Source organism: Aplidium turbinatum, chromosome 7, assembly GCF_918807975.1.
Source record: "Aplidium turbinatum chromosome 7, kaAplTurb1.1, whole genome shotgun sequence".
NCBI classification, from domain to species: domain Eukaryota; kingdom Metazoa; phylum Chordata; class Ascidiacea; order Aplousobranchia; family Polyclinidae; genus Aplidium; species Aplidium turbinatum.
The window spans coordinates 12,032,579-12,056,898 of NC_137478.1; the positions used below are offsets into that span (position 1 = coordinate 12,032,579).

The 24,320-nt window shown below is 41.9% G+C and overlaps 1 protein-coding gene across 6 annotated transcripts in view; it reads left to right on the top strand.

Moving 5' to 3' along the window:
* Window positions 1-24,320, top strand: part of LOC145774397 (GTPase-activating protein and VPS9 domain-containing protein 1-like) — a 190,059-nt gene that overhangs the window by 46,945 nt on the left and 118,794 nt on the right. For 5 of the 6 annotated variants that reach the window (XM_082585640.1, XM_082585643.1, XM_082585644.1 and 2 more), the window contains exons 5-6: window positions 2,668-2,762; window positions 10,239-10,308. In XM_082585640.1, the coding sequence (XP_082441766.1) occupies window positions 2,668-2,762; window positions 10,239-10,308 (165 nt within the window). Of the gene's footprint in view, window positions 1-2,667; window positions 2,763-5,592; window positions 5,701-10,238; window positions 10,309-24,320 lie in introns of those variants that run through there. The other variant, XM_082585645.1, reaches the window with a different exon arrangement.

Consider the following 24,320-nt stretch of genomic DNA (forward strand, 5'->3'; position numbering starts at 1 on the left):
AGTTTGTCAAAAGCCATTATTTGACAAATTTTAACTTTATTGAAAATTTTGACTTTATTGTCAATTTTACTTTATTTTGACCTATAAACTTCTTAGAAACAGTCCCCTAGGTGCTGAAAACAACTTTATTCTTTGGTTCGTGGACAGACAAGGTCCTTAAAATTTTTTGACTTTATTGACTTTTGCGAGCCCTACTTATTACCATTTATCGTTCGATTTTTTTAACCACCTATCCTTTCGATCAATCTTTTTTTAATATTGAGCTACTCGCATGCACTCCTTAAGATTAAGCTCTGTGTTTTCAGTAATTAGGCTTTCATATGTACGCAGAGGTAGAGAGTTATAAATCGTGTAAACAATTTATGACGCCGTAAAGTGGCATCATAAATCGAAGCGCAAAAGCAAAAAGTTGTGCATCCAGGTGTTACACGTGTGTATGCTGTAACGTTCATCCACTGTCAAGCAAAAACTTGTGCATCCAGCTGTGCCACGTGATACGAATGCATTAACGTTCATCAATTGTCAGTTAATGAAGTCCTACAATTTACTGTAGTACTGGAGCAAGGCCTATTTACGTAGAATCTAACTCAGTTTAGGATGATATTTTGCACAATTGCAACAATGGTATATGCAATACTTCATGTAAAATAGGTATACGCCCTGCGACCCCTGAAGTTCGTTACACGACTCCAATCAGTTCTAGCTTGCTATGATGAGCAAACAGACGCAAAGAGAATTCGTTCATAAAAATGTTCAAGAGCATGACATGTGTTCGTATGTCAGGGACAGAGGTGGGCACCCGCTACTTTTAAAGTAGCGCGCTACCCGCTACCGCTACTTAGGCCAAAGTAGCGCGCGCTACCGCTACCCGCTACCAATTTACAAAAGTAGCGCGCTACCCGCTACCGCTATTCAGGCCAAAGTAGCGCGCGCTACCGCTACTTCTTCCGCTACTTTTGTCTAAAATGACACTCGCAACACTCAAGTCCCTAGTGACGCAAAAATGACTTTGAAAACGAATGTCATCATTCGTTTACAAGGTCATTTTAACGTCGTTATAGAAAACACATTCTAAGGGAAATTAATTGTTAGGCTACGCATTTCTTTCAAAAACACGAGCATTTCAAAATGAGAGTCACTAAGTCCTGCCGGCTTTTGCTTAAGCACATCTTTTCCAACAGAAAAAAGTCTCTTCACCGCAGCACTGGAAGGAATGAGAGTGTTGTATTTAATGAACAGATGTTTTAACTCGGTATTCGAAAAGCTCAAGGACTTGCTCTTGTCCGAAAAAAAGGCGTCCACAATAATTGCTGCTTCCTTCTGCACCGACGTTTCATGGGATGGCGCAAACACTCCAAAAATACATGCTCGGAGTCATGACTGGTGTTGGTGTCACTCTTCTCGGTATCCACCTGGCTTGATGTCTCCACAACAGTCGAATTACATCTGTCTTGACTTTTTCTCGCAGTGCGTCAGCATCATCCGTGGAAACGTGGTGCAGAAATTGTAGCCACGACGTCTTGAAGGAGGGATGAAGACATGATGCCATAACGCATTTCATGTTGTTGAAGCACTTGTTGAATCGTTTCTTCACCTCTTCGAGGACTTTCACTTTTAACTCCTCACGGGTCACAAGATCACTGATCTCGGTCAACTTCTTCCCGCAAATTGTGATGGTTGGAAGCAACACTCCGTAATATGCCTTGGAATCGCCCTGGAGAATGTCTAAAGCCTGGCAGATAGGCTTCATCACACGGAGATATTCGCCGAAGAAGTTAACATCAGCTAGAAAAGACCGAAACTTTGCAACCAAGCAGATTATATAGCTCCTTGACCACGCCAGTATTGCAAAAAAACAAGCATTTTTTTCAATTTAAATTAAAAAGTAGCGGGTAGCGGGACTGCGATTGAAAAAAGTAGCGTCTCTCCCGCTACCGCTACTTTGGAAAAAAAATAGCGCCGCTACTGCAGACGCTATTCCAATTAAAAAGTAGCGCCGCTACCGCTACTTTTACCCAAAAAGTAGCGCTGCTAGTAGCGCCGCTACAAAAGTAGCGCGCTACTGCCCACCTCTGGTCAGGGACCAATAGTGAATTCAACAAGCCTGTTGTTTTGATTTAATATTGTTGATATCGCTACTTCCAACGCAACCTTTTAATTAATAAAAGTCGTTTCATCAATGACACCAACAATTAGCAATTTTTCTATAAAAACCTTAAATGCTTGTGCAAGCATCCGGACCTTCTGTGTTTTGATTTAATATTGTTGATATCGCTACATCCAACGCAACCTTTTCATTAGTAAAAGTCGGTTCATCAATAACACCAACACTTAGCAATTTTTCTATGAAAACCTTAAACTCTTGTGCAAGCATTTAATAATGATGCACATTGCACATCATTATTACCTTTTGTTGTTTTGTACACTATGGGTTTAGGATACACAGTTGCTTATTTTTGTGTTTTCTAGGATTTCCTGTTTTTCATGTAAAAGTTAAACACTTTGGATATATGTGACAGCTTTGTCATGTCACACGTCTCTATCGCAAGATAGTATTTATAAAGTATTTATATACTGTATACACAAATTTTGTTACTTGGTAAATGTACTTTACCATTTTTTTTTTCTTTGCTTAGATATTCAATTTAATTTTTTTTTGCTTTCTAGTTAATGGAATCTTTGGTTCTTCTTCAGCTTGCCAGTGAAGATCAACCGAGAAGAGTTATTCAAAAAGGGAACTGTGCTTTCAGCATTGCTTTCAAGTGATAATTATATTTTGTATTGCTGATTTCAAGATATGGTTCATCAAATTCATAAAAATAGCTATATAAATTTAATTAATTGGTAAATAGTTGCTTGATGTTCACTTGAATATTTGTCAAAATGCAATGCACAATATTTTCAATAGGATTATGGATTTAATCAAACTGAACATCTTTTACTGCAGTGGAACCACATGAAAATTTGTAATGGAACTGGATCCGATGTATTTATTGATTGATGTGTTCACAACTGTCTCTGCAAAGATCCACTGCATTACATACTTATTACCTAAAATCTGTGTTTAAAATATATTAAAATATCACCTAAATACACCCAATCAGTCTTATAAATGTTAAACATCATGGTATTTCCAACCAAATAACTCTGCAATCTGTAATCATTACTTTCTTGTTTTTGTTTGTTGTATGTGTGAAGTTTTTTTTTTTTTTTAGTTCAAACAAATTGATATAAATTTTTATGGAAATGGTCAATCTTGTTAATATTAATAAGAGGTTAATGATTTTAATTTTAACTTTAGTCCTATTGAAATTTGAAGATACAAAAAGATATTAGGTGTAGTGGTGCATTGCTACAGGTCAGTTGTGATGTGTCTAGTGATGTTGCTGTGTGTAGATGCAGCTGCATGTGCTTCCCATCTATCACTTTCAGGTTCATCCGCCAGATAGTCTCAAATGAAAAGAAAGCTGAGTGCATAAGTCTTCCCTGCTGGTACATAACCTTTCTACTGAGTACTGACAAGACTCTAACCCAGGGTTACTCAACTGGCAGACCACAGTCCGAATCCGGACCTTCTGAGTGTTGATAGTGGACCTCAAACTTTTGGAAGAATAACCTCATTGCCACGTTTTTGGGCCTCTTTAAACAGATTTCTACTGGGAGAAAGCATTTGCTTTTGTGATTATCCTAGTAGCTGGGAGCGGGGCCCCCCAACACTTTGTCAAAAATCCTAGAGAAGTTACATTTTACCTAAAAAAAGGTTCGTTACTATCATTGATACTTTAACTTGCGTGGTTGTGTATGAAATAATTTATTCACCGGATCGCTGAAAACATTCGATTTGTCAGACTGGACCTTTGTTAACATTAGTTTAGTAACCCCACTTTATCCGGGTCTGCTACTATTCGGTGAGTACGATTCGGTGAGTCCAATTCGGTGAGTTCCTAACCTCTAACCCCTAACCCTAACCCCAAACCCCTAACCCTAAAACGGCAATGATAATTAGGCTATGGTACCCGATAATTAAAAAAAAAATTGAAAAAATCCCCCGTTAAGGGATCGGACTCACCGAATCGGACTCACCGAAACGGGCCATTCTGCTCTAGCCAAACCTTCCTGTGGTACGGTACACTATGGAAACTGGGTGCCTTGCGGTCCCAGGCTAACTAGTTAGAGATCTTGGAGCAAATTGGAGCCCTAAAGGCGTTGTGTGCCGGGCCCGCTGACATGGAGAAACGTCCCGACACTCACCAATCCAATCCCTGGTTACTGGGTTATGTGGCGATTGCTATCTCTAGATAGCCTGACATAACCTAGATGACAGTAGCATATGGCGGGTCACTAGTACTGTATATTTTTGGGATAATCGTTCAATCGTGCATGCAAGCTGAAACGGAATTCATTACAAAAAGAAGATTTTAGGATTCATCTTCGTCGTATGAGCTTTCTTCCGGACTATATATTTGGGCATGAGGTCATCAGCCACTCGACAGTCTCATCATCCAGGGCCTTCAGTCCAAGCGTTCCATGTGGTGGTTGATGGATTGGGCAGTCATGGACGACATGGTTTACTGTTTGATCTGTGGCACCACACTCGCATCCCGGTGAGAGAGCCAGGCCCCATTTGCACAGGTCTGAACGAAAGCGACCGAGGCCGGTTCGTAGGGGGTTAAGCCAGACCCACGCAAGTCTTGCGAGGGACATTCCCAGAAGGTGGGGATCGACATCGGGTAGGAAATCACGGAGTCGGGAGGTGTTGTTTTGCCACTCCGTGTTCCATGTGTAGTTCGTTGTTCAGAAGCTGTTGTGCGGCGGGCGCAAATGGGTGTCTTGATTTCAGTCGCTGCTGTTCTCCAGGTAGGCGCTGGAATGTACTGTGGAGGAGGTGGTCGGGGTCCAGTGCGCGACGAGCAAGGGAAATCATAGCTCCTTTACGGCGAAGCTCAGCAGGTTGGATGCCTGCAAGGATGGGAAGGCATTTCGTTGGAGTGGGACGCAGGCATCCAGTCACAGTGCATAGTGCGGCGTTGATGGCGGTGTCAATGTGGCGGGTGTGAGAGCTGCGTGGTGCGCAGTACTCGGCGGTAGAATGGACGAGGGCCAAGGTAGCTGTGCGAAGGGTTTTCGCGTCAGCTCCCCAGCCGGAACCCGCCAGCCGCCTCAAATGTGCATTGTGCAACGCGCGCAGATAGTTTTTTGCGCAGTGACTCCAGGTGTCGTCGGTACGTGAGTGACCTGTCCAGGGTTACGCCGAGGTAAGTGGGTTCGGTGTAGTATGGCAGGTGTTCGTCATCGGTGGTAATGTTGATCTCACGTTTTGCTTCCTTGTTGTTTAGATGGAAGGCCGCCGACACTGCCTTTGCCTGGCTGAGCTGTAGGTTCCATTTCTGGAGATATGTCAATATAGTTGACATGTCCTGGCTTAGGTTCCTCTCCATTGACTGCCAATCTCCGGCTGGATGTAGGAGAGCCAGGTCGTCTGCGTAAGCATACTTCCTGGAGATGGTGTCAGGCAGGTCATAGATGTAAGTGTTAAAGAGAAGGGGGGCCAGGACAGAGCCCTGTGGGACGCCGTTTCTGAGTCGACGTAGTCTACTTTGTCGGCCGCTACCGGTGGAAAGGGTAAAGCTGCGGTTTTGCACAAGTTCCATAATCATATGGACCATGTGCCTGTCAGGAAGGAGACGGAGTAGTTTGCAGGTAAGGCCGCTGTGCCATACAGTATCGTAGGCAGTCGTGAGATCGACAAACACGGCGCCAGCCTTCTTTTTTGCTGTCCTCGATGTCTTGGGTCATCAGAGTGACCTGGTCTACGGTTGATGTTCCGTGGCAAAAGCCGGCTTGTCCCCGAGGGAGCTGAGGGTCTATTATCGGTTTGACACGGGCGTAGATAAGTCTCTCGAGTATCTTGAAGGGGATACAGAGCAGAGAGATGGGACGGTCAGTAGCTCTTCGGATCCCCTGGGGGCTTCTTCGGCTTTGGGACTGCAACCACAAGGGCTCTTCTCCAGATTCTTAGGATGCGCAGGTGACGCAAGCAGCAGGAAAGGAAGTCTTTTAACCAGGACCTCATAGTGGGGGCAGCTTGGAGTATTAGTTCCGGGCATAGGTGGTCAACTGGTCAAGGCCTGGGGATTTGCCTGGCTTTAGGGGCCGGAGGGCGGAGGCAAATTCCTCTGGGGTAAACTCACCAGAGATGTTGCCCTCGACAGGTGTTGGGACCTTCCAGAGGTCCGTCATTTCCTTGAGGACGGACTTGTTTGATTCCCGGTCTCTCGTTCTGTGCACTCTATTTTTCACAAGTTGTTAGGCGATGGCATTTGCTGATATGGGGCATTGACGACGAGGGGCACGTGATCTGCCAGTGAGGTTGTTGAGTGTACTCCATGCTGTGCGGCTGGAGTGCGTGAAGTCGATTGAGTCGATGGCTTCTGTCCAGCGCTCCTTTTACTTTAAATCCAATCTTGCCAGCAGGGCTGTTGCTGAGTTGGAGGTGGCGGTGCCCTGGGGGGAATGGAGGAAGTCGTGGTAAAGCCTGTCGCACTCCACATTCCAGCAAGGTATGTAGCTTTTTCATCGACCTCACGGGATGGAATGTTTTGCTGTAGATATGATTGCATCACAGAAGTCCTGGTAGGCTTCGTCCACTTTGATGGTGTGTGGGGATGGGAGGTACTGCGTAGCTTCGTTTGTGAGGAAGCTGTAGTGTTCCCAATCGGCCTTTCTGAAGTTCCATCGCTTGACAGGCTTGCTCGGAATAGGTGTGGCAAGCAAGGGGGACGTGATAAGCGAGGGTCAATGTTGAGACCTTGGGAACTTCTCTAGCACACGTCTGGCCGGCTGGCGATCATCGGGGTCATCATTTGCGAAAGCCAGGTCTGGGTTCATGCCAGTGTTCCAACGATCGGAGAGGAAGCTCGCTGCGCCCTTAGGATCGTATAAGAGGGCGAGGTTGTTGTTGGTTGCCCAAGCGGCCAGACTTTCTCTGTCGTTGTTGATGGAATTGTAGCCCCAGTCAGTGTGGTGGCAGTTAAAGTCGCCAGCGTAGGGGCTGGGGTGGGGGAACACTGGGATGGCTGTTGATGTTATCCGTGAAGGTGGGGGCTTGTAGACATTGACGATGTTGTAGCCTGCTACATCTACACAATAAGCCACTCGATCTCCGATTGAGCTTGGGATTGGTCAACCAAGGACCAGCTCAGCCGGTCATGGACAAACGTGGCGAGGCCGTGTTTCCTGCTGCAAGTTGCGCCTGCGAGTGTGAAGTTGGTTAGTACCAACTTATCCACAGATGTGCAGTGGATCTTCTGGAGGAGGATGATGAGGGCTTGGTGGCCAGGTGCTCGATGATGCTGAGCTTGCTGGCCGTGATGCCCTCGGTGTTCAGCTGCAGTACGGTGGGTCGTCGGTACTTTTCGACAGTGCAAGCACTGCTGTGCCCTAAAAAGGGCAGTCCCCTATCCACCCTGCGCTGAACAGTCTCGTTAGCTCTTGTTTGACAAGCTTCGTTTCGCATACGTTTCATTTATGTTTCGTATGTTACTGACGGGGGGACCACATGAAGGTGCTTGTCTTCCTCCCCTTAGGATTCATGATATTGTGTTTAACAAACATTGTCTGTTTTGTATTTCTGCTGAGACAGGATGACACTGTATGCAGTCCAGAATAGCAGTCTGGAACATCTGTTTATTGTCAGCGTTGTGAAATATCTTGTTTAAGAGCATTCAGGTTCATTAATAATGCCAGTCACAAGTATGGCGCTAACAAAATGGTGGCTCAAGCTAGTGATGGAACAACCTCCGACTTCCGTCTCTGGCCAAACCTCAGTTATTTTTTTCAACTTCGGCTCCTGGCCTGAGGTGTTAGTGGCTATGGCCCAAAGGTGTGAGGTGTACAATTTAGGGTGGGGCAATTTCTCCATTTATCATATAAATTTGAACATAGGTGTGACTTTACCTTCTAAATATTTCCTCAAAGTTAAAAATCGTTTTGTGCACAGCAACCCATTACCCCAATGACCCTCTGTTCCTATAACAGGGTTGCCAGATTGGGCGAAAAGTTGTGAAAACTTTTGTCATTTTACCTCATCTTTTAGCCCTATCTGGCAATCCTGCGCAGTGAGCGAACTTCTAATACCGTAGTTGTGCTGCTTAACAAGCCACAAATAAACTTTGTGAAACTGACTCTTTATCTTATTCATCCAATAATGATCCGAGTTTCATGGAGAGTGGCTCAACCAGTAGTGCCTACAATTCCATCCCAATCCCTTGTGTTGCAAGGGAAGTCGATCGAAAAATGGTTTCTGACAAAACAGTTGCTGCTATTGCCACTGCTACTTTGCAGGATGTGTTAGGAAAAGACTTCTCCACAGACATCATTATTGACCCACGGAAAGTGAGACATAGCTGGGTCAATAGGCATACTGGATTGAAACCAACCCAACATGTTGTCAATAATTTTATATCGCTCTATTTCAATGGGAGAAAGGATGAATCATATGTCTTTGATGACTACCACCACAGGAGAAAAATAAAAGAAGACCATGACGCTTTTCTGAGACAACCTGGTGACATCTAGATCTCTCATGTCACAACACCAAGTGGTCGCTCAGTTGACATTTTAAAATGCATGATCGACAAGAATATGAACATGGATGGAATTCGAATAACAGGTTGTGACAAGACAGCAGTGAACACTGGGAATCGTAATGAATAGACAATTGCTAGAATAGAAGATCATATCCATTATCCAGTATGAAGTTCAGAGGAATATATCTTGGCCTATGCTGCACATCAATGAGTTACCATTGCGGCATCTATTTGGATTTTTTGGAAAGACATCTGGTCCAGAAACATTCTTTGGTGAAATTGGCGATATTCTGTGGTCAAACCTTATAGCCTTGGAGATCGTATTGTTTGATCAAATTGAAACTCCCCATTTGCCAAAATTGGACAATTCAAAGGATCTAAGCACAGACCAGATGCACCTTTTGGAAATCTGCCATGCAATCAGTTCTGGGGAATGCTCTGAAACACTCTTACACAGGGATCCTGGGAAATATAATCATACACAGGAGCAAATCGAATATGCCGCTATTATGTTAGCCAAACCCATCCATCAGAAGCTGTTGACATTGACACGATTTATTGCAACCGTATATGGGCCTGTATGTTTTGCCACTAAGATGGCCACAGATATCAGCGATGCTCCAGCAGTAGCCTACTTTTCCTTTTGATACAAAGTCGTGAACTTGTGCCAGTAGAAGTACAGTCTGTCATCGACAAATCGATCAAGAAAATTGTTATGCAGCTCACCCAGAAAACTTGCTATATGCCATGTTTCATGACAATAGATCTACAATTTGTGAGATAGCTGTAAGGCGAATTCTGAAAGCAAGAAAGCTTTCATCTACAATAATACGAAGATTCCATCGCCCTGCTGATCAACTTAATCTTAATGCAATGGGTTATATTGATATGATCGGCTGGACACAGATTGACATTACTGAACCACCATTATTAGCATCTAAATAAAAACTAAGAGTGAGGATGAACTTTGAGATGCAATAAATTCAATCCCAGTAAAATCGTCATACACACCACAGACTCAAGCCGTTGAAAGAATGATTCGTGTAGTCGCTGAGATTAGCCTCAAAACTGACTCTGGCAGTATGTGTTCTTTGGTTTTTTAACTAACATTCTCACAAAAATGCAAATTTTTATTCACATGTTAAACTGAGGAGCGTTCAGAAAACCTTCCGTTTGAAGCCTAATGAGGGCAAATAGGTAAAAACTGACTGCATATTCGGAATCTACGATAAATTTCCAATCCGCTTTAAAGCTTGCATTATTTACCTATTTTACAAACGCTACACATTTTGCGGCTTGCCGGTGTTTGTAGTTTTTGGCAAGTGACTCTTTTATTGAACAAGTTTGCCCACCCCTGATTTATTTGATTAGACTGAGACGTACTGAGAGAAATACACACGTTATGGGACCTGGTCAGGCAAGATGTTGAGCTTGTGTTGTATGACTAAAAAAGAAACTGCACGTAGGTTAGATGAAATAAGATCATTTCACATGCAAAGAAAATGTGAGTTACAAACTTGGTCATATCAGCATACCAATGAAAATTGGTTAACTTATCAAGCTTTGCATGTTAAAAACATTCATCAATAGCTTTTTGGGTAGTATGTTGCAGGTACTTCATTTCTGCAAATATTTTCATTTTTTTTTCAGGTTGTTTACAGAATCTCTTCTCAGCGGGAAATTGTTCCTCACTTCTGCTCTTTGTCAGCCTGTCATGGAGGTGATTAGTACCACCTATTGCAACATTTGTTTTTACTTTTTAAGTCGCTTAGTTTTGGATTAATTATGATTTTATGGTGTTAATTTTCAAGCACTATGCTCTTCATCATGAAAAGTTAAATTAGATATATAAATTGAGCTAAAATTGTGTGATAAAATGATAGTTCCTTGGCCTTAAAGGTTTATACAAAGGATTCATTATTTTAAATGTTTTTTGTCGATAGCATTGCACTAGCTCGGCCGTGATTGGGTTGAACCTAATATCCGCCATTTTCAAGTTTTCTAGATAAACGACTTTTTGTGTTTATTGCTGTAAGATTACCAAGGTAAAACACTCGAAGTTGACTTTTGTAAGGCTGGAACTGACAAGCAAACAAAATTTTTAAGAATGAAATTTGAGCCAGGTTTTTATTTGTTTATTAAAACATGGTGTAGCTGTATATTTGGTTTTGCCAGATGACTAGTTATAAAAAATGTATTAGGTTTGTATGGTAAAACCTAATTTAAGGTCGATGTTGGCTTTAACCGCCTTATTGGCTTATTTAATCTTATTATGCTTTTCTATGGTAAAGCCTAATACAATATCCTGTTACGTGATTGGACTAGACGAATAATCGAATATGTTAGGTTTCAGAAAGTTATTCTTGCACAGATTAGAATATAGTAGGTTTTACACACCAATTATCTCGAAAACCATACTACCTTGGGGCACAAATATTTGTCAGGAGATGCATGAAGTCTTTAAATGTGGAAAAATTTTTTTTTTGGAAAAATGGCAGATATTAGGTTTACTAAAATCACGACAGAGCTTGTTTCTATTAATTTTAAAGCTGTCTGCATTTGGAGATTAAATCTTACAATTATCATGTTATTGGTATTTTAGATATATAACTACAGTAGAACTCGGTTAATCCGGATTCGATTTGACCGGCGATTCCATCCGGATTAGGCGAAGATCCGGATTAACCGATGACGGTTCTGTCAAGCGTGACGTTACTTAAATAGAAGGGTATCGGTAAAAATCACCGAAATGGAACGCATTAGTGTGGTCATCTGCCAATTCCGAGACGGGCGATCATCACATTAGCGACCCAGTGATAGAGTTCTTTTGAAATGCAGTATGCATGTAAAATGAATGTATTTGTAACGCAAGAACACACTGGCAAAAGTTACATCTTCAGACATGCGTGTCGGAATAATCTGTAGTCACTCAAAACTTTTGAAAACAGTTACCGAAGACGAGTTTCTATGGAAAACTTACAAAAAATTGGGCAAATTCGGATAAAACGATAGAGAAAGCGCAACTTTTGTCCGGAATAGGCAAAGATCCGGATTAAGTAATCCGGATAATCCAAAGCTGTTTCTCAAGAAATAGATTACAAATCATTTGTACTTCCAGTTTTATCCGGATTAGGTGAAGATCCGGATTAGGTGAAGATCCGGATTAACCGAATCCGGATTAACCGAGTTCTACTGTAATTAAACCTCTTTAAAAGACATTAAATGTTGCCATATAGCCATAAATCCATATAGTCATAAATCCTTCAGTACGTAACTGCATATAAAGAATAAATAGGCCTACTATTGATACTACAAAAAGTGCTCAATGCCAAACAAAAAAGCCAACCAGAGCAATTTACATCAAAAATAGTTATAAAGTAAAAGTAGGTGGTAAATGTACCATCAGTTATGGAATTTTTTCAACAAAATTGTTTTTACTATCATAGTATCATGTCTTGAGACCCTGCTAGAGGAAATCCGAGGTTAGATTCAGATTCAGCACTTAATAGTCCAGTCAATCCGGCTCAAAATAGGGCTTAACCCACCACTAATTGCAAATGTTTTGACCCATACATTTTCTGAAAGCTTACATCATACAGAATAACATACTAAAAATCTGCTGCAAAAAATTTAGTGAAACACCCCTTTTTGGGGGTAAAAACAAAATGGCCGCCATGTGTCCCAAAAATCTTCATTTTGACGTATCTTTACGCCTAATTCATGTAATTTAGTTTTGTAAAAGAGCTCGTTCTATATTTCTGGTACAAGGAAGTTATAAACAGACATTGGAAAGTTGAAAAATGAGATAAAATTTTATAACAAAATTTAAAAATAAAATGGCCGCCATGAGTCTCAAAAATCTTCGTTTTTCCTTATCGTTTAACTGAATTCGCACAATTTAGTTCTGTAAAACAGGGGTCCGCAAATACTGGGTCGCAACCCAAATTTGGGTCGCGAGACCATTCACAGTGGGTCGCAAACCGGTTTAAAATTACCATAAATATAACTTGTATGGCAAAAATAAATACAATCATATAGTCTTTGATGTGCTGAGTTTCGTACAATTTGGTAGGCTACAAGAAAATTTATACTTTCGATTGTAGTACAGTAGTTAAGCCCACGGTTATATATATAGCCTGGAAGACAGCTTGAGCCAGGGCATGAAAACTCTCTCAGCTTAGGCTATCTCCAGAACTGGCGACTGAAACTTAGCGAAAGCACAACTTTGGCGGCAGCTTTCCACCTATAGCCTACAGTCAGGAAGTTGATCGTGAGCTACATGTTCAGAACAATGGAAAACCTCTGACCTTCTGCCCCGAACCAGAATATCTTGGGATGATACTAGACAAATTGTACACATACCGCCACCATTTGGTGTCACTGCGCAAGAAAATGACATCCCACGCTGCACTACTCAAGCGCCTGGCAGGCCACAGCTGAGGGGCGAGGGCTGACACTTTGCGTATAGCAGCCTTAGCCCTTGTCTACTCTTCAGCAGAGTACTGTACACCTGTTTGGTGCTGCAGTGCACACTGCCATAACATCGGCACTGCCATAAACAGCGCAGGGCGCTGATGTTAAGGGATGCATGCGTCCCACACCATTGGATAATTTTGCCATTCTCGCTGGCATCCAACTTTCTGAGCTTCGTCACGAAGAAGCCACTCTGTTTCTTGGCCGACGGGCACTAAAGCATAACCATCTTCTCCACCACAAGATCTCTGCTTCCCCAAACCAGCACTCCAGTCGACTGAAGTCAAGACAACCATTCGTGCCAGGCCCTCAACTTCTGATCAACGCAGCAGATGAACTTCATCTCTGCGGCTACTTGGGCGGACTATAAATGGAATTCTGAAAGGAAGTCAAGTACCACCGGACTTCATTCGTTCATCCCCAACGCCGACATATGCCCCATCGGCCTGACACTACAAAGACAAGCATGGGTGCGCCTCAACCGTCTTCGTACGGGCGTCGGGCTTTTCCGGTCAACCATGCGCCATTGGGGAATTGGCCACTTCCTTCTCCTGTGAATGTGATGCCGAGGAACAGACTGCAGACCACATCATCAATAACTGTACCATCTTCAAGCCACCTAACAGAGTGGAAGGTCTGCGTGTCATGGATGATGAAACTAAATACTGGCTGCTCTCTAATAGCCTTCCAGTGTAGTCCGGGAACATCTTGAGTCTGGGCTGGTAAAAGGATTGAGTAGACCCTCGGCCCCAGAGGCTTGCACGACGACGAAGCGCACGGTTAATAGGTCCATCCGCTTATTAAGCTCAATTTGGTCCATTCCGGAATTACTGAAGGTATAGGAGTGGTAGAAAATTGTCTCCCGCAGCCAAAATCGTCCGGTCCCGATATGGCCTTAATAAGTGGGGACGACCGTATTGGAATTGATATTAATTTGCAAAGTGTTTTGCGCAAAATTATATGTTTCCGAAACGTTTGGGTCGCGAAGACTTTGAAGGATTGCTTTTTGGGTCGCACCAAAAAGTATTTGCGGACCCCTGCTGTAAAAGACCTAATTTTATCAAACAATTAATAGTTCAAACTAAGGCATCATCATCAGAGTCAATGTCTTCCATTAGGCCTATTGACGAATTTGAACATGACCCATGACATTCACCACATGCAACTGTACATTCTAAACCAGATTTCCGGCATGTGCATCGGAAGTGTAGAACAGCCGGTCTTGCAGTTGCAGACAATCATTTCCAGGAACTGAGATGGAGCTAGAGGTTTGTCTGTCATCACAGGCATCAGACTGCCTTCACTAAAACGCCAACCCCACTGTTCCGACCGTGGAACATCTGTCTCATGACCCAGCCACACCTGCACTTGATGATACCGGTATACCCTGAGACTGTGAAACCTCGCTGCTGATGACGTGGGAGGAAGAGAACATGGGTCTACTGCAGTCGTACTTCTTGCTGTCTTTCCACAGAAAATTTGATATCTTAGATCGTCAAGATTATCATCTTGCCTTCCATTGTACATGGCAATTAGACTTAGAGTCGACTTCCCTGCTTTTACAAACATCATTTGCATTTGCAGAGACTGACATGAAAGTTGCTGCAGCTGTTCTGAAGTTTTCATCAGTTCTTAGTTTTGTAACAGCTTTCTGTTTGCCTATTCCAAATACCCTTGAAGTGGTATCACATCCCAACAGTGCATTTGCAAAGAGAAGATTATTTGACACAGTGTCTCCAAGAAGTTTTCTGGTGACTGAAATGTTCCAACACTTTGAGGTTTTAAAATTAATTTGCGTTCTTCTGGTGACTATTTACTAGGTTACCTCGTGATGTTAAAGATGATAACTAGCTTTTTTTTCCGACGTTTTGTCAGTCAGCACGACTGACTTTATCAAGGTGGCTAAAACAGGTTAATACAACCTGTTCAGCAACGATGGCACAACACAAAAACATACTGATAAAATGAGTAAAGTAAAGCAGCAAAAATCAGAATTAAAACACACAACAAGATACCTAGAGGTTAAACTAAATGCAGTGAATGCCTAAAACCAGTAGGCTACTTCCCGCAGCGTAAATTTATCTATCTATTGGGCCACTGTCAAGAAACGTTGAAAAGACATCAGACAAGACAGAAAGCAATGGGATTAGCAATAACAATGGTAGAGAAGACGTACTGAGAATGGAAAAGGTGAAGCTAAAGTTAAAGTAATTTGTTGTACACAGAGGGGAAATTCTGACCATCTTTTTGGTTAAGAGCATGTTGTGCCTTCTGGTTTATGTACCATTTTTCTGTGAACAATCTTTTTGTATAATCCTTTTCAGTTTTAAGAATGGTGGCGTTGGTCCAAGTAATTTTATGGTCTGAATTTATAGAGTGTTTGCAAAAAGTTACATAAACCATAAACCATAAAAAGTTACATAAACCATAAACCATAAACCGTTGTACATAAACCAGAAGGCACAACATGCTCTTAACCAAAAAGATGGTCAGAATTTCCCCTCTGTGTACAACAAATTACTTTAACTTTAGCTTCACCTTTTCCATTCTCAGTGCGTCTTCTCTACCATTGTTATTGCTAATCCCATTGCTTTCTGTCTTGTCTGATGTCTTTTCAACGTTTCTTGACAGTGGCCCAATAGATAGATAAATTTACGCTGCGGGAAGTAGCCTACTGGTTTTAGGCATTCACTGCATTTAGTTTAACCTCTAGTCTAGGTATCTTGTTGCGTGTTTTAATTCTGATTCTTGCTGCTTTACTTTACTCATTTTATCAGTATGTTTTTGTGTTGTGCCATCGTTGCTGAACAGGTTGTATTAACCTGTTTTAGCCACCTTGATAAAGTCAGTCGTGCTGACTGACGAAACGTCGGAAAAAAAAGCTAGTTATCATCTTTAACATCACGAGGTAACCTAGTAAATAGTCACCAGAAGAACGCAAATTAATTTTATTACCAAATGCCTGGTGAACAGTCTCTCTCTGTTTTTACTTTGAGGTTTTTTTAGTGCCCTTTTTAGATGCTATTTGCAACCAGATGTTGTGTGTGGTATTACTCTTCTTGTAATGTATGAGCAAAATCAGAATGTCAGTATCACTTGCTAAAACTACAGTGTCTTGTTGCTGTGCAGATGACATCGCGGTTTCTACTATCAGGACATCTGCATCTCCTCTGGCATGGTGGACAACACATCCTGCTCTTTCGAGCCTGTCCCCTATCGTGTGGATTAGTCTCTGTTTATTTTTATGGTTAGCAAGAAAGTCTTCCTTTTTGGTTTGGAGCTTCATTGTTGGATCGAAGATTACTTCAGCCCCAATCCTACCAACAGTTCTTCGGAAGTGAGCACCATCTTTTGTGGAAGGCGAATCTGTGTAACCATCAAACACAACAATACACTAATACAGGCTCCATATTTGGATATCACATAATCAGTGTACATCTGCATGATTTCATCCCATGCAACTCCTTTTGTCCAAGGAAGTTTATGGAGCAGGGCACCTCCATTTAGTACATGTTGGACTAAGGGCTTAGATGGTTTTGGAGCAGACTCAATTGATGAAGACCACAAGAAGTCAGCCAAGGAGGCCTTGTTGGCTGGTCTAATGATGGACTTTGATTCAAACAAGGCTGATGGAAATTGACAAAGTTCATACTGGAATACCTCTGGTAGCTGATTCGTTGTTGTTCCAGCACAGACCGAACGTTGAAATAGGAGGATGAAATCAACACTCACTTCCCTGTCCTTGACTTTGACCGATTCTTTTGCACCCATGGTGATGGCTTGGTGTTTCTTTCTGAAGGAATGCTCAGTCACCTTTACTCCAGGCATTAGTGCAAGGATTTTCATACCTACATCCCATGCTGAGTCACAGTTGACACTGTCATGAGCTGCAATGCCTGTCACTATGCTTCTCAGGCTTGGTGGGCCATCCTTTCGAAATGGATTTCTCACTGTCAAATACTGAATTAGATCTTGAAGATCTTTCATATCTCTGCTCATCCTTGCTGGGGTACTCTCTTTGTGTTGCTCACTGGTGAGAAATTTCACCTCTGTGAACTCTTGCATGGTTTCATTTACTTGGGCGCATGCAGGTGCAGATAGAACCCAGATGAGTGGTTGTGTCTCTGTCAATCCACGCCACCTTGTAAGTCCACCCCTTGACTTCAGGCTCCTCATTAGACATTGTTCGATTGTCAGGACAGTCCAGAGACCAGCCCAGCATCTGTCTGTGCGACGAACACCGTGATGTCCTTCCATGAAGTGCTTGTGGACAAGAGGCATCTCACTCTGAAGTTTGGACATCTTGGCTAGATACAAGTGGATACTTTTCACATAGAGATTGTGACCTGATGCTGCCAAGTACGGAAGCATTTCATACATGGGCTGCAGATGCAATGGCCATAAGCCTAGTCGCTCTGCTTTATTGAATCTGCACAGGATTGTGACCATCGAAATGTATTGTAGCCAAAGTCGTGCTGTTCTAAATTCTTTTAGGGTGTCTTTAGTTTGCTGTACTTTCTGTTCTAAGCCCTGAAGCACTTCATTCTGATCTAAATCTGATGAAAACATTGCGCCTATTAGTAGTCGTTTCATTAGATGTCTCAATTGAAGAATCAAGTGGTTGTCCTGTTCGTGGTCATTTGAAAAGCACCCATCGGATTCAGGAATATGAGACAAGTTGATATCTAATGCTGACGAGGTTAACAGTGCATTAAGGGCTGCATCCACCAAAAGATGTCCTCTGCGCGACTCACTGCTTTTCCGGACAGCATGTGGACCACTGAATTAGGTGCATAAACTATTTCCAAGAGTTGTTGAAGTCCAGTTCCGTTCATCAAATGTCCAATGCTGCCTAGGTAGCTCATCATGGTGTGAAATCCTCCTAGTCTTATCACAGATGGTTGAAGTTTTGGCTGACCTTCAACCATGCTAAATGCCTTTAGCCATAATGGTTGATCAAGTGTGATGACAGGACACACTTTGTATCTGGTTGCATGAGACGAAATGAATTTCAGGGTAGAATAGATGCATGAGAGATCACTGGGGTCCATGGCAATCATGGGCAGGAACAAGACGGAAGTTTTGCCTTGATGTTCTCTTTAGTGGATAAGTTGCATGAAGCCAGACCATTGAGGACGTGGTACCTTAAGAACCAAAGACGAATCTCACTGTAGGAGCTGCAAAATCCATGCTTGCTCAAAGAGTCAACAAGCATTTTTGACTGGAACAGATGATGCATCTGCATGCCTAAGCCTAACTGTAGGGGAGCAGTAATAGCATTTGGTCTTGCTGCTTGCATAATAGCTTGTCCAAAAGAAGCTATTTTAGGGTCAGCATTCTTGCTACAAACCATAGTCTGAAGAACTTGAAGTAGAGTCTAGAGACTGAGGTATGAATTGCAGTGCCGTCTCTGTTAACTAAATTAGATGAAAAGATATGAAAAAATTAAAGATTCTTGGGACTTGTGAAGGCCATTTTATTTTTAAATTGTTATAAATTTTAAAAAGACACGTTTTTGTCTCATATTGCAACTTTCCAATGTCTGTTTTTGAATTCCTGTACCAGAAATATAGAATGAGCTCTTTTACAGACCTAAATTATATGAATTAGGTGAAAAAATATGGAAAAATGAAGATTTTTAGAACACATGGCGGCCATTTTGTTTTTACCCCTAAAAAGGGGATTCCACTAAATTTTTCATGCCATGAATGGAAATCTGGTTTAGAATGTACAAGATTTCCAGATAAACTAGATAAACCAGATTTCCACATGCCGGAAATCTGGTTTAAAATGTACAGTTGCATGTGGTGAATGTCATGGGTCATGTTCAAATTCGTCAATAGGCCTAATGGAAGACATTGACTCTGATGATGATGCCTTAGTTTGAACTATTAATTGTTTGATAAAATTAGGTCTTTTACAGAACTAAATTGTGCAAATTAGGTTAAACGATAAGGAAAAACGAAGATTTTTGAGACTCATGGCGGCCATTTTATTTTTAAATTTTGTTATAAAATTTTATCTCATTTTTCAACTTTCCAGTGTCTGTTTATAAATTCCTTGTACCAGAAATATAGAACGAGCTCTTTTACAAAACTAAATTACATGAATTAGGCGCAAAGATACGTGAAAATGAAGATTTTTGGGACACATGGCGGTCATTTTGTTTTTACCCCCAAAAAGGGGTGTTTCACTAAATTTTTTTGCAGCAGATTTTTAGTATGTTATTCTGTATGATGTAAGCTTTCAGAAAATGTATGGGTCAAAACATTTGCAATTAGTGGTGGGTCAAGGCCTCTTTTGAGCCGGATTGACTGGACTATAGTGCCAGGTCATTGTTCTAGTTATTGCATAAACATAAACGTTATTGCATGACTTGCTCTTATTGAAGAATTATCCTCCTTTGACTGCAAGGCCAATTGGTTTTGTTGTTCTGCATACCTCTGGTCTCTCTCACTACTTTGTTCACAACATCATCAGAGATGAAGAGTTTCATAACATCATACGACGTTTTCACATTATCAGGATCAATGGGTAAATTATCATAGCTAAATTACTCAGCTTCAGGAAAGGAGGAATTTTTACCTCAGTTGATTTTTGGCCGTAGACTGGATCCTATCTTTGTTTCTGACGGGTAAAACAAGTGGTGTCTTTTCTTGTGTTAACTCTTCTTTACTTGATGATGAGCTAGGAAACGCAATTTTTTTTGGACAGCTCTTCCTTTTTTTAGTTACAAGTGTGACTTATCCATTTCGTTTGAGTGATTCTGTAAACATTCTCTTGGCAATACGTTGACCCCACTTTCTTGTGTTGCCAGTACTTTCTTTACGTTTCTTCTTGGGCTCCAACGCAATGGATTGGCTTTGGATGGTCCCGGTAGCGGCTCTGTCTCATCGTTATCAAATGTAGGCATCTCCTCATCTTTAACAAAATCCATGTCCTGAGTATCTTCATTATGATGAATCACTATTTGCCTTTCTGGTTTAGGATTCCTTTTCCGTCATTGTTAACGTTTTTGATACCCTTATCTTCATTTTCACTGTCTTTATTGCTCACGTTTCCGGATTCATCAGGAGGAAAAATTAGAATATCTGTGGGCTCCTTGGGTGGAGCCTCTTCCAAAGTTGCCAAAATTTCTTGTACAGTGAAATGAATTTTCTTATACAGTGCAAAAATTTAAATTTACACTAACTTCTTTTAAAGATAAATGAACATTTACAGCAAAACTTCAATTTACCGTACAAAAATAGTGAAACCCTTAGATTTTAAAGCACCACCATCTGCACACGATATGATGACCTAACCTACTACCCCAACTAAAACACACGGTTTTGGAAATTGAATATCAACCCGTTACTAATAACGTTTTCCACCAAACATGAAAACATACGAAATCCTTTAGCATTATGCAAACCTTCCTATATGTTAATAGTTTGGCAAAAAAGCGTCCGGGCCAGTGCCCAAGCGTCCCTACAAGGACTTACCTAACTTCTAACTTATATTCAGAAAAAATTGTAAGAGAAAAATGAAATATTTCGCTTTGGGCACATAGCTATACATAGAAATAGATTTATCAAAGTATAAAATTGATTAAAAAATAATGTTACAAAGCTCAATTTGTAGGTCACAGTTTGTGTACCATGTACTGGCTCCATATCTCACAAAAGGTCCACCTTGAACGTTGTATAGTGAACACTAAAACTTACTCAAAAAAATACTCTTGAGCTCTTTCTATAGCTACAATGTTATTCTAACCAAAGAAAAAAAAAGAAGTTATTCGGTATCAGCAATCTGAAGAAAGCAATTCGGAATCTAAAATACCCACTTTTCACGTCCTTTTAGGGACACGCAGGCACTAATGGGTTATACACAGGATTACTAGTATACAAAAGTCTAGTATTACAAAAAGTCTAGTTTAGTCTAGTATACAAAAGCAATCTCTGGTGCCACTCTGTTTTAAATTGAATTGTAGCTAACGCCACAAGGACTAATCTACAAGCTATTAATTATGAGAAAAATTAATGTAACAAAAGTCAAGGTTTAGTGCAGCGGGTTATCATAACCAGAGGTGGGCAAAGTAGCGTGCTACACGCTACCGCTGCTTGGGCCAAAGTAGCGCGCGCAACTGCTACCCACTACCAATTTACAAAAGTAGCGCGCTACCCGCTACCGCTACTCTGGCCAAAGTAGCGCGCGCTACCGCTACTTCTTCCGCTACTTTTGTCTAAAATGACACTAGGAAACACTCAAGTCCCTAGTGACGCAAAAATGACCTTGAAAACGAATGTTATCATTCGTTTACGCTGTCATCTTAACATTGTTATAGAAAACACATTTTAAGGGAAATTTATTGTTACGCATCTTTCAAAAATACCAGCATTTTAAAATGAAATTCATTAAGTCCTGCCTGCTTTCGTTTAAGCACATCTTTTCCAACAGAGAAAAGTCTCTCCACCGCAGCACAGGAAGGAATTGGGGTGTTGTATTTAATGAACAGATGTTTTAACTCGGTATTCGAAAAGCTCAAGGACTTGCTCTTGTCCGAAAAAAAAAGGCGTCCACAATTGCTGTTTCCTTCTACAACGACGTTTCACGGGATGGCGCAAACAATCCAGAAAATACATCCTTGAAATCGTGACTGGTGTTGGTGTCACTTTTCTCGGTATCAACCTGGCTTGATGTCTCCCGCAACAGTCAAATTACATCTGTCTTGACTTTTTCTTGCAGTATGTCAGCATCATTCGTGGAAACGTAGTGCACAAATTATAGCCACAACGTTTTGAAGGAGGGATGAAGACATGATGCCATAACGCATTTCATGTCGTTGAAGCACTTGTTGAATCGTTTCCTCACCCCTTCAAGGACTTTCACTTTCAACTCCTCACAGGTCACAAAATCACTGATCTCGGTCAACTTCTTGATGCGATGTGGTGGTTGTGATGATGTGATGCGCAAATTGTGATGGTTTGAAGCAAAACTCTGTAATACGGCTTGGACTCGCCCTAGAGAATGTCTAAAGCCTGGCAGATAGGCTTCATCACATGGAGACTTTCGCCGAAGAAGTTGACGTCAGCTAGAAAAGACCGAAACTTTGCAACCAAACCGATTATATAGCTGTTTGACCACGCCAGTATTGCCAAAAAAACAAGAATTTTGTTCAATTTAAATTAAAAAGTAGCAGGTAGCGGGAGTGCGAGTGAAAAAAAGTATCGTCTCTCCTGCTACCGCTACTTTGAAAAAAAATAGCACCGCTACTGCAGCCGCTACTCCAACTAAAAAGTAGCGCCGCTCCCTCTACTTGTACCAAAAAAGGAGCACCGCTAGTAGCGGCGCTACAAAAGTAGCACGCTACTGCCTACCTCTGATCATAACCATTGTGCAAATTATGACTAAAGCATGAAATTTTCACCAGTGCTAGTACATATCATAAGGTTCATTTTTAAGATTGGGGGGTAAGTCAGATTTTACCTCTGATAACCTTGAGAGGTCAATGACCTAAACATGACCTAAATTACAGTTTTTCAAGATTCTGGTGCAGTAGGCTGTGTCTGTCTCGGGAATTATTTGAAAGACATGTTATGATAATTATTAAAGCATGATATTTTTACCAGAGTTAGTACATAATATCATAAGGTTCATTTTAAGATTGGGAAGTGGTCTAAGTTGACCTCTGATGACCTTGAGAGGTCAATGACCTAAATTACAGTTTTTCACGATTCTGGTACAGTTTGTTTGTCTCGGGGATTATTTGAAACACATGTTAAGATAATTTGCTGCTGTGTAATGTTTAATGTACATTAGACAGAAGCTATAAAAGCTTTAAGTAGGCTACAGTGAGGCTAGGCGGGGCCTCAGACGCATGAATAGTACATATCGGTAATGATATACAGACGAATTATCCATATTGCCGCATAAATGTCGAGGTGTGTCATCGCAGCTAATAGTCTCCCGAACATGCACATAATGAAGTGCACTTCAGATAAGCCTTGGTGCACTTGCAGTAGCCGGTACACCACTTCTTGTAGTTGGAGTGGATCAGTTCTTGGCAAGATTTTGATGCCTCTGGCAGTGTCGTCCAGAGAGGCTGCCACTGAGAAGCCTCCTTTGTCCAGCTCCAATCACATGGGCTCAGAAACTTGGGATTTAGGACCAGAGTTTGGTTCCAGTAGTTGGCCTGGAAAGAAGCCCACTTGATGTGTTGCTGGAATGCTGCCTGCGTAGGAGGGATGTTTTCTAGAGCCCCCGACTTGTGTGCGAAGAGCTGTTTCCAAGCGTCGTTCACTTCCATGATGTTGCTGGTGCGTCATACATCAGCACAACGAAGAGCTCCAGCAGTGACATTGACTCCTCATTGACATCACTTTGCATGCTTAGTAGTTGTTTGAAAGCATCAGTCACCTCTGAGAAAACTGTCCAAATCTCCGAGGCAGTCTTCTTCCCTCTGCTAGCGAATGCAGACGCAGTGTCGCACCCTATGAAGTCATGAAAGACCGGGAGAGTAGCACATCGTCTGGAGTTCATGGCGGCAGCCAAGCGGTGAACAGTTATGTACCGGAACCTGGACCCAGTACCAAGAGCTATCCACAGCTCGTCAACGTTAATGTGGCTGAAGGGAGTCACAGCCAGTACCACAAAATCAGTAGGTGCGTATGGTCACCTTCCTCATCCCCTTCTGGACAGCATCTTCCACGTAGAAGCATGCATGTATCCGCCTCCTCCTGAGAACATGGGGAGAGGTTGGTCAAGTCGAACTTGGCAGGAGAGCACAGGACTTTAATTCCACACGTCACATACATTTTCTTGCCATCAGCAATTGGAAGACGAATGGTCTCTCGTGACAAGAAACCAAAGAGTTTATTCTTGTTTTGGTCAACACGAAGGAAGTTCTTCCAGTTGTTAGGCGTAACGGTAAAGGAAGCCACTCTTTTCCTGATGCCCTTACCCCACCTCTGTCTGGTCGTCACCTTCAGGCTGTCAGGCAGATATACATTTCAGACGAGGTCCAGTCTTTGGTCCTTTTCCGGTTGAGTGAAGATGTAGGGTGCAAAAGCTGTGTTCATATACTCTTCAAAGGTCTTTTGCTGCAACAGGATTAAGCATTTGAACAATAGCTGTCCCATCAAGGATTATGGCATCAACCACATGTGCTTTGGTGGTTTCAGTTTGGTCTGATTTCAGGCAGTGTAGTAGATCTGGTTTGACTTCAATGCGCAGTTGGCCTCCTGTTAATAATGAAGGTGGAGCTGCCTGGTTGTCATG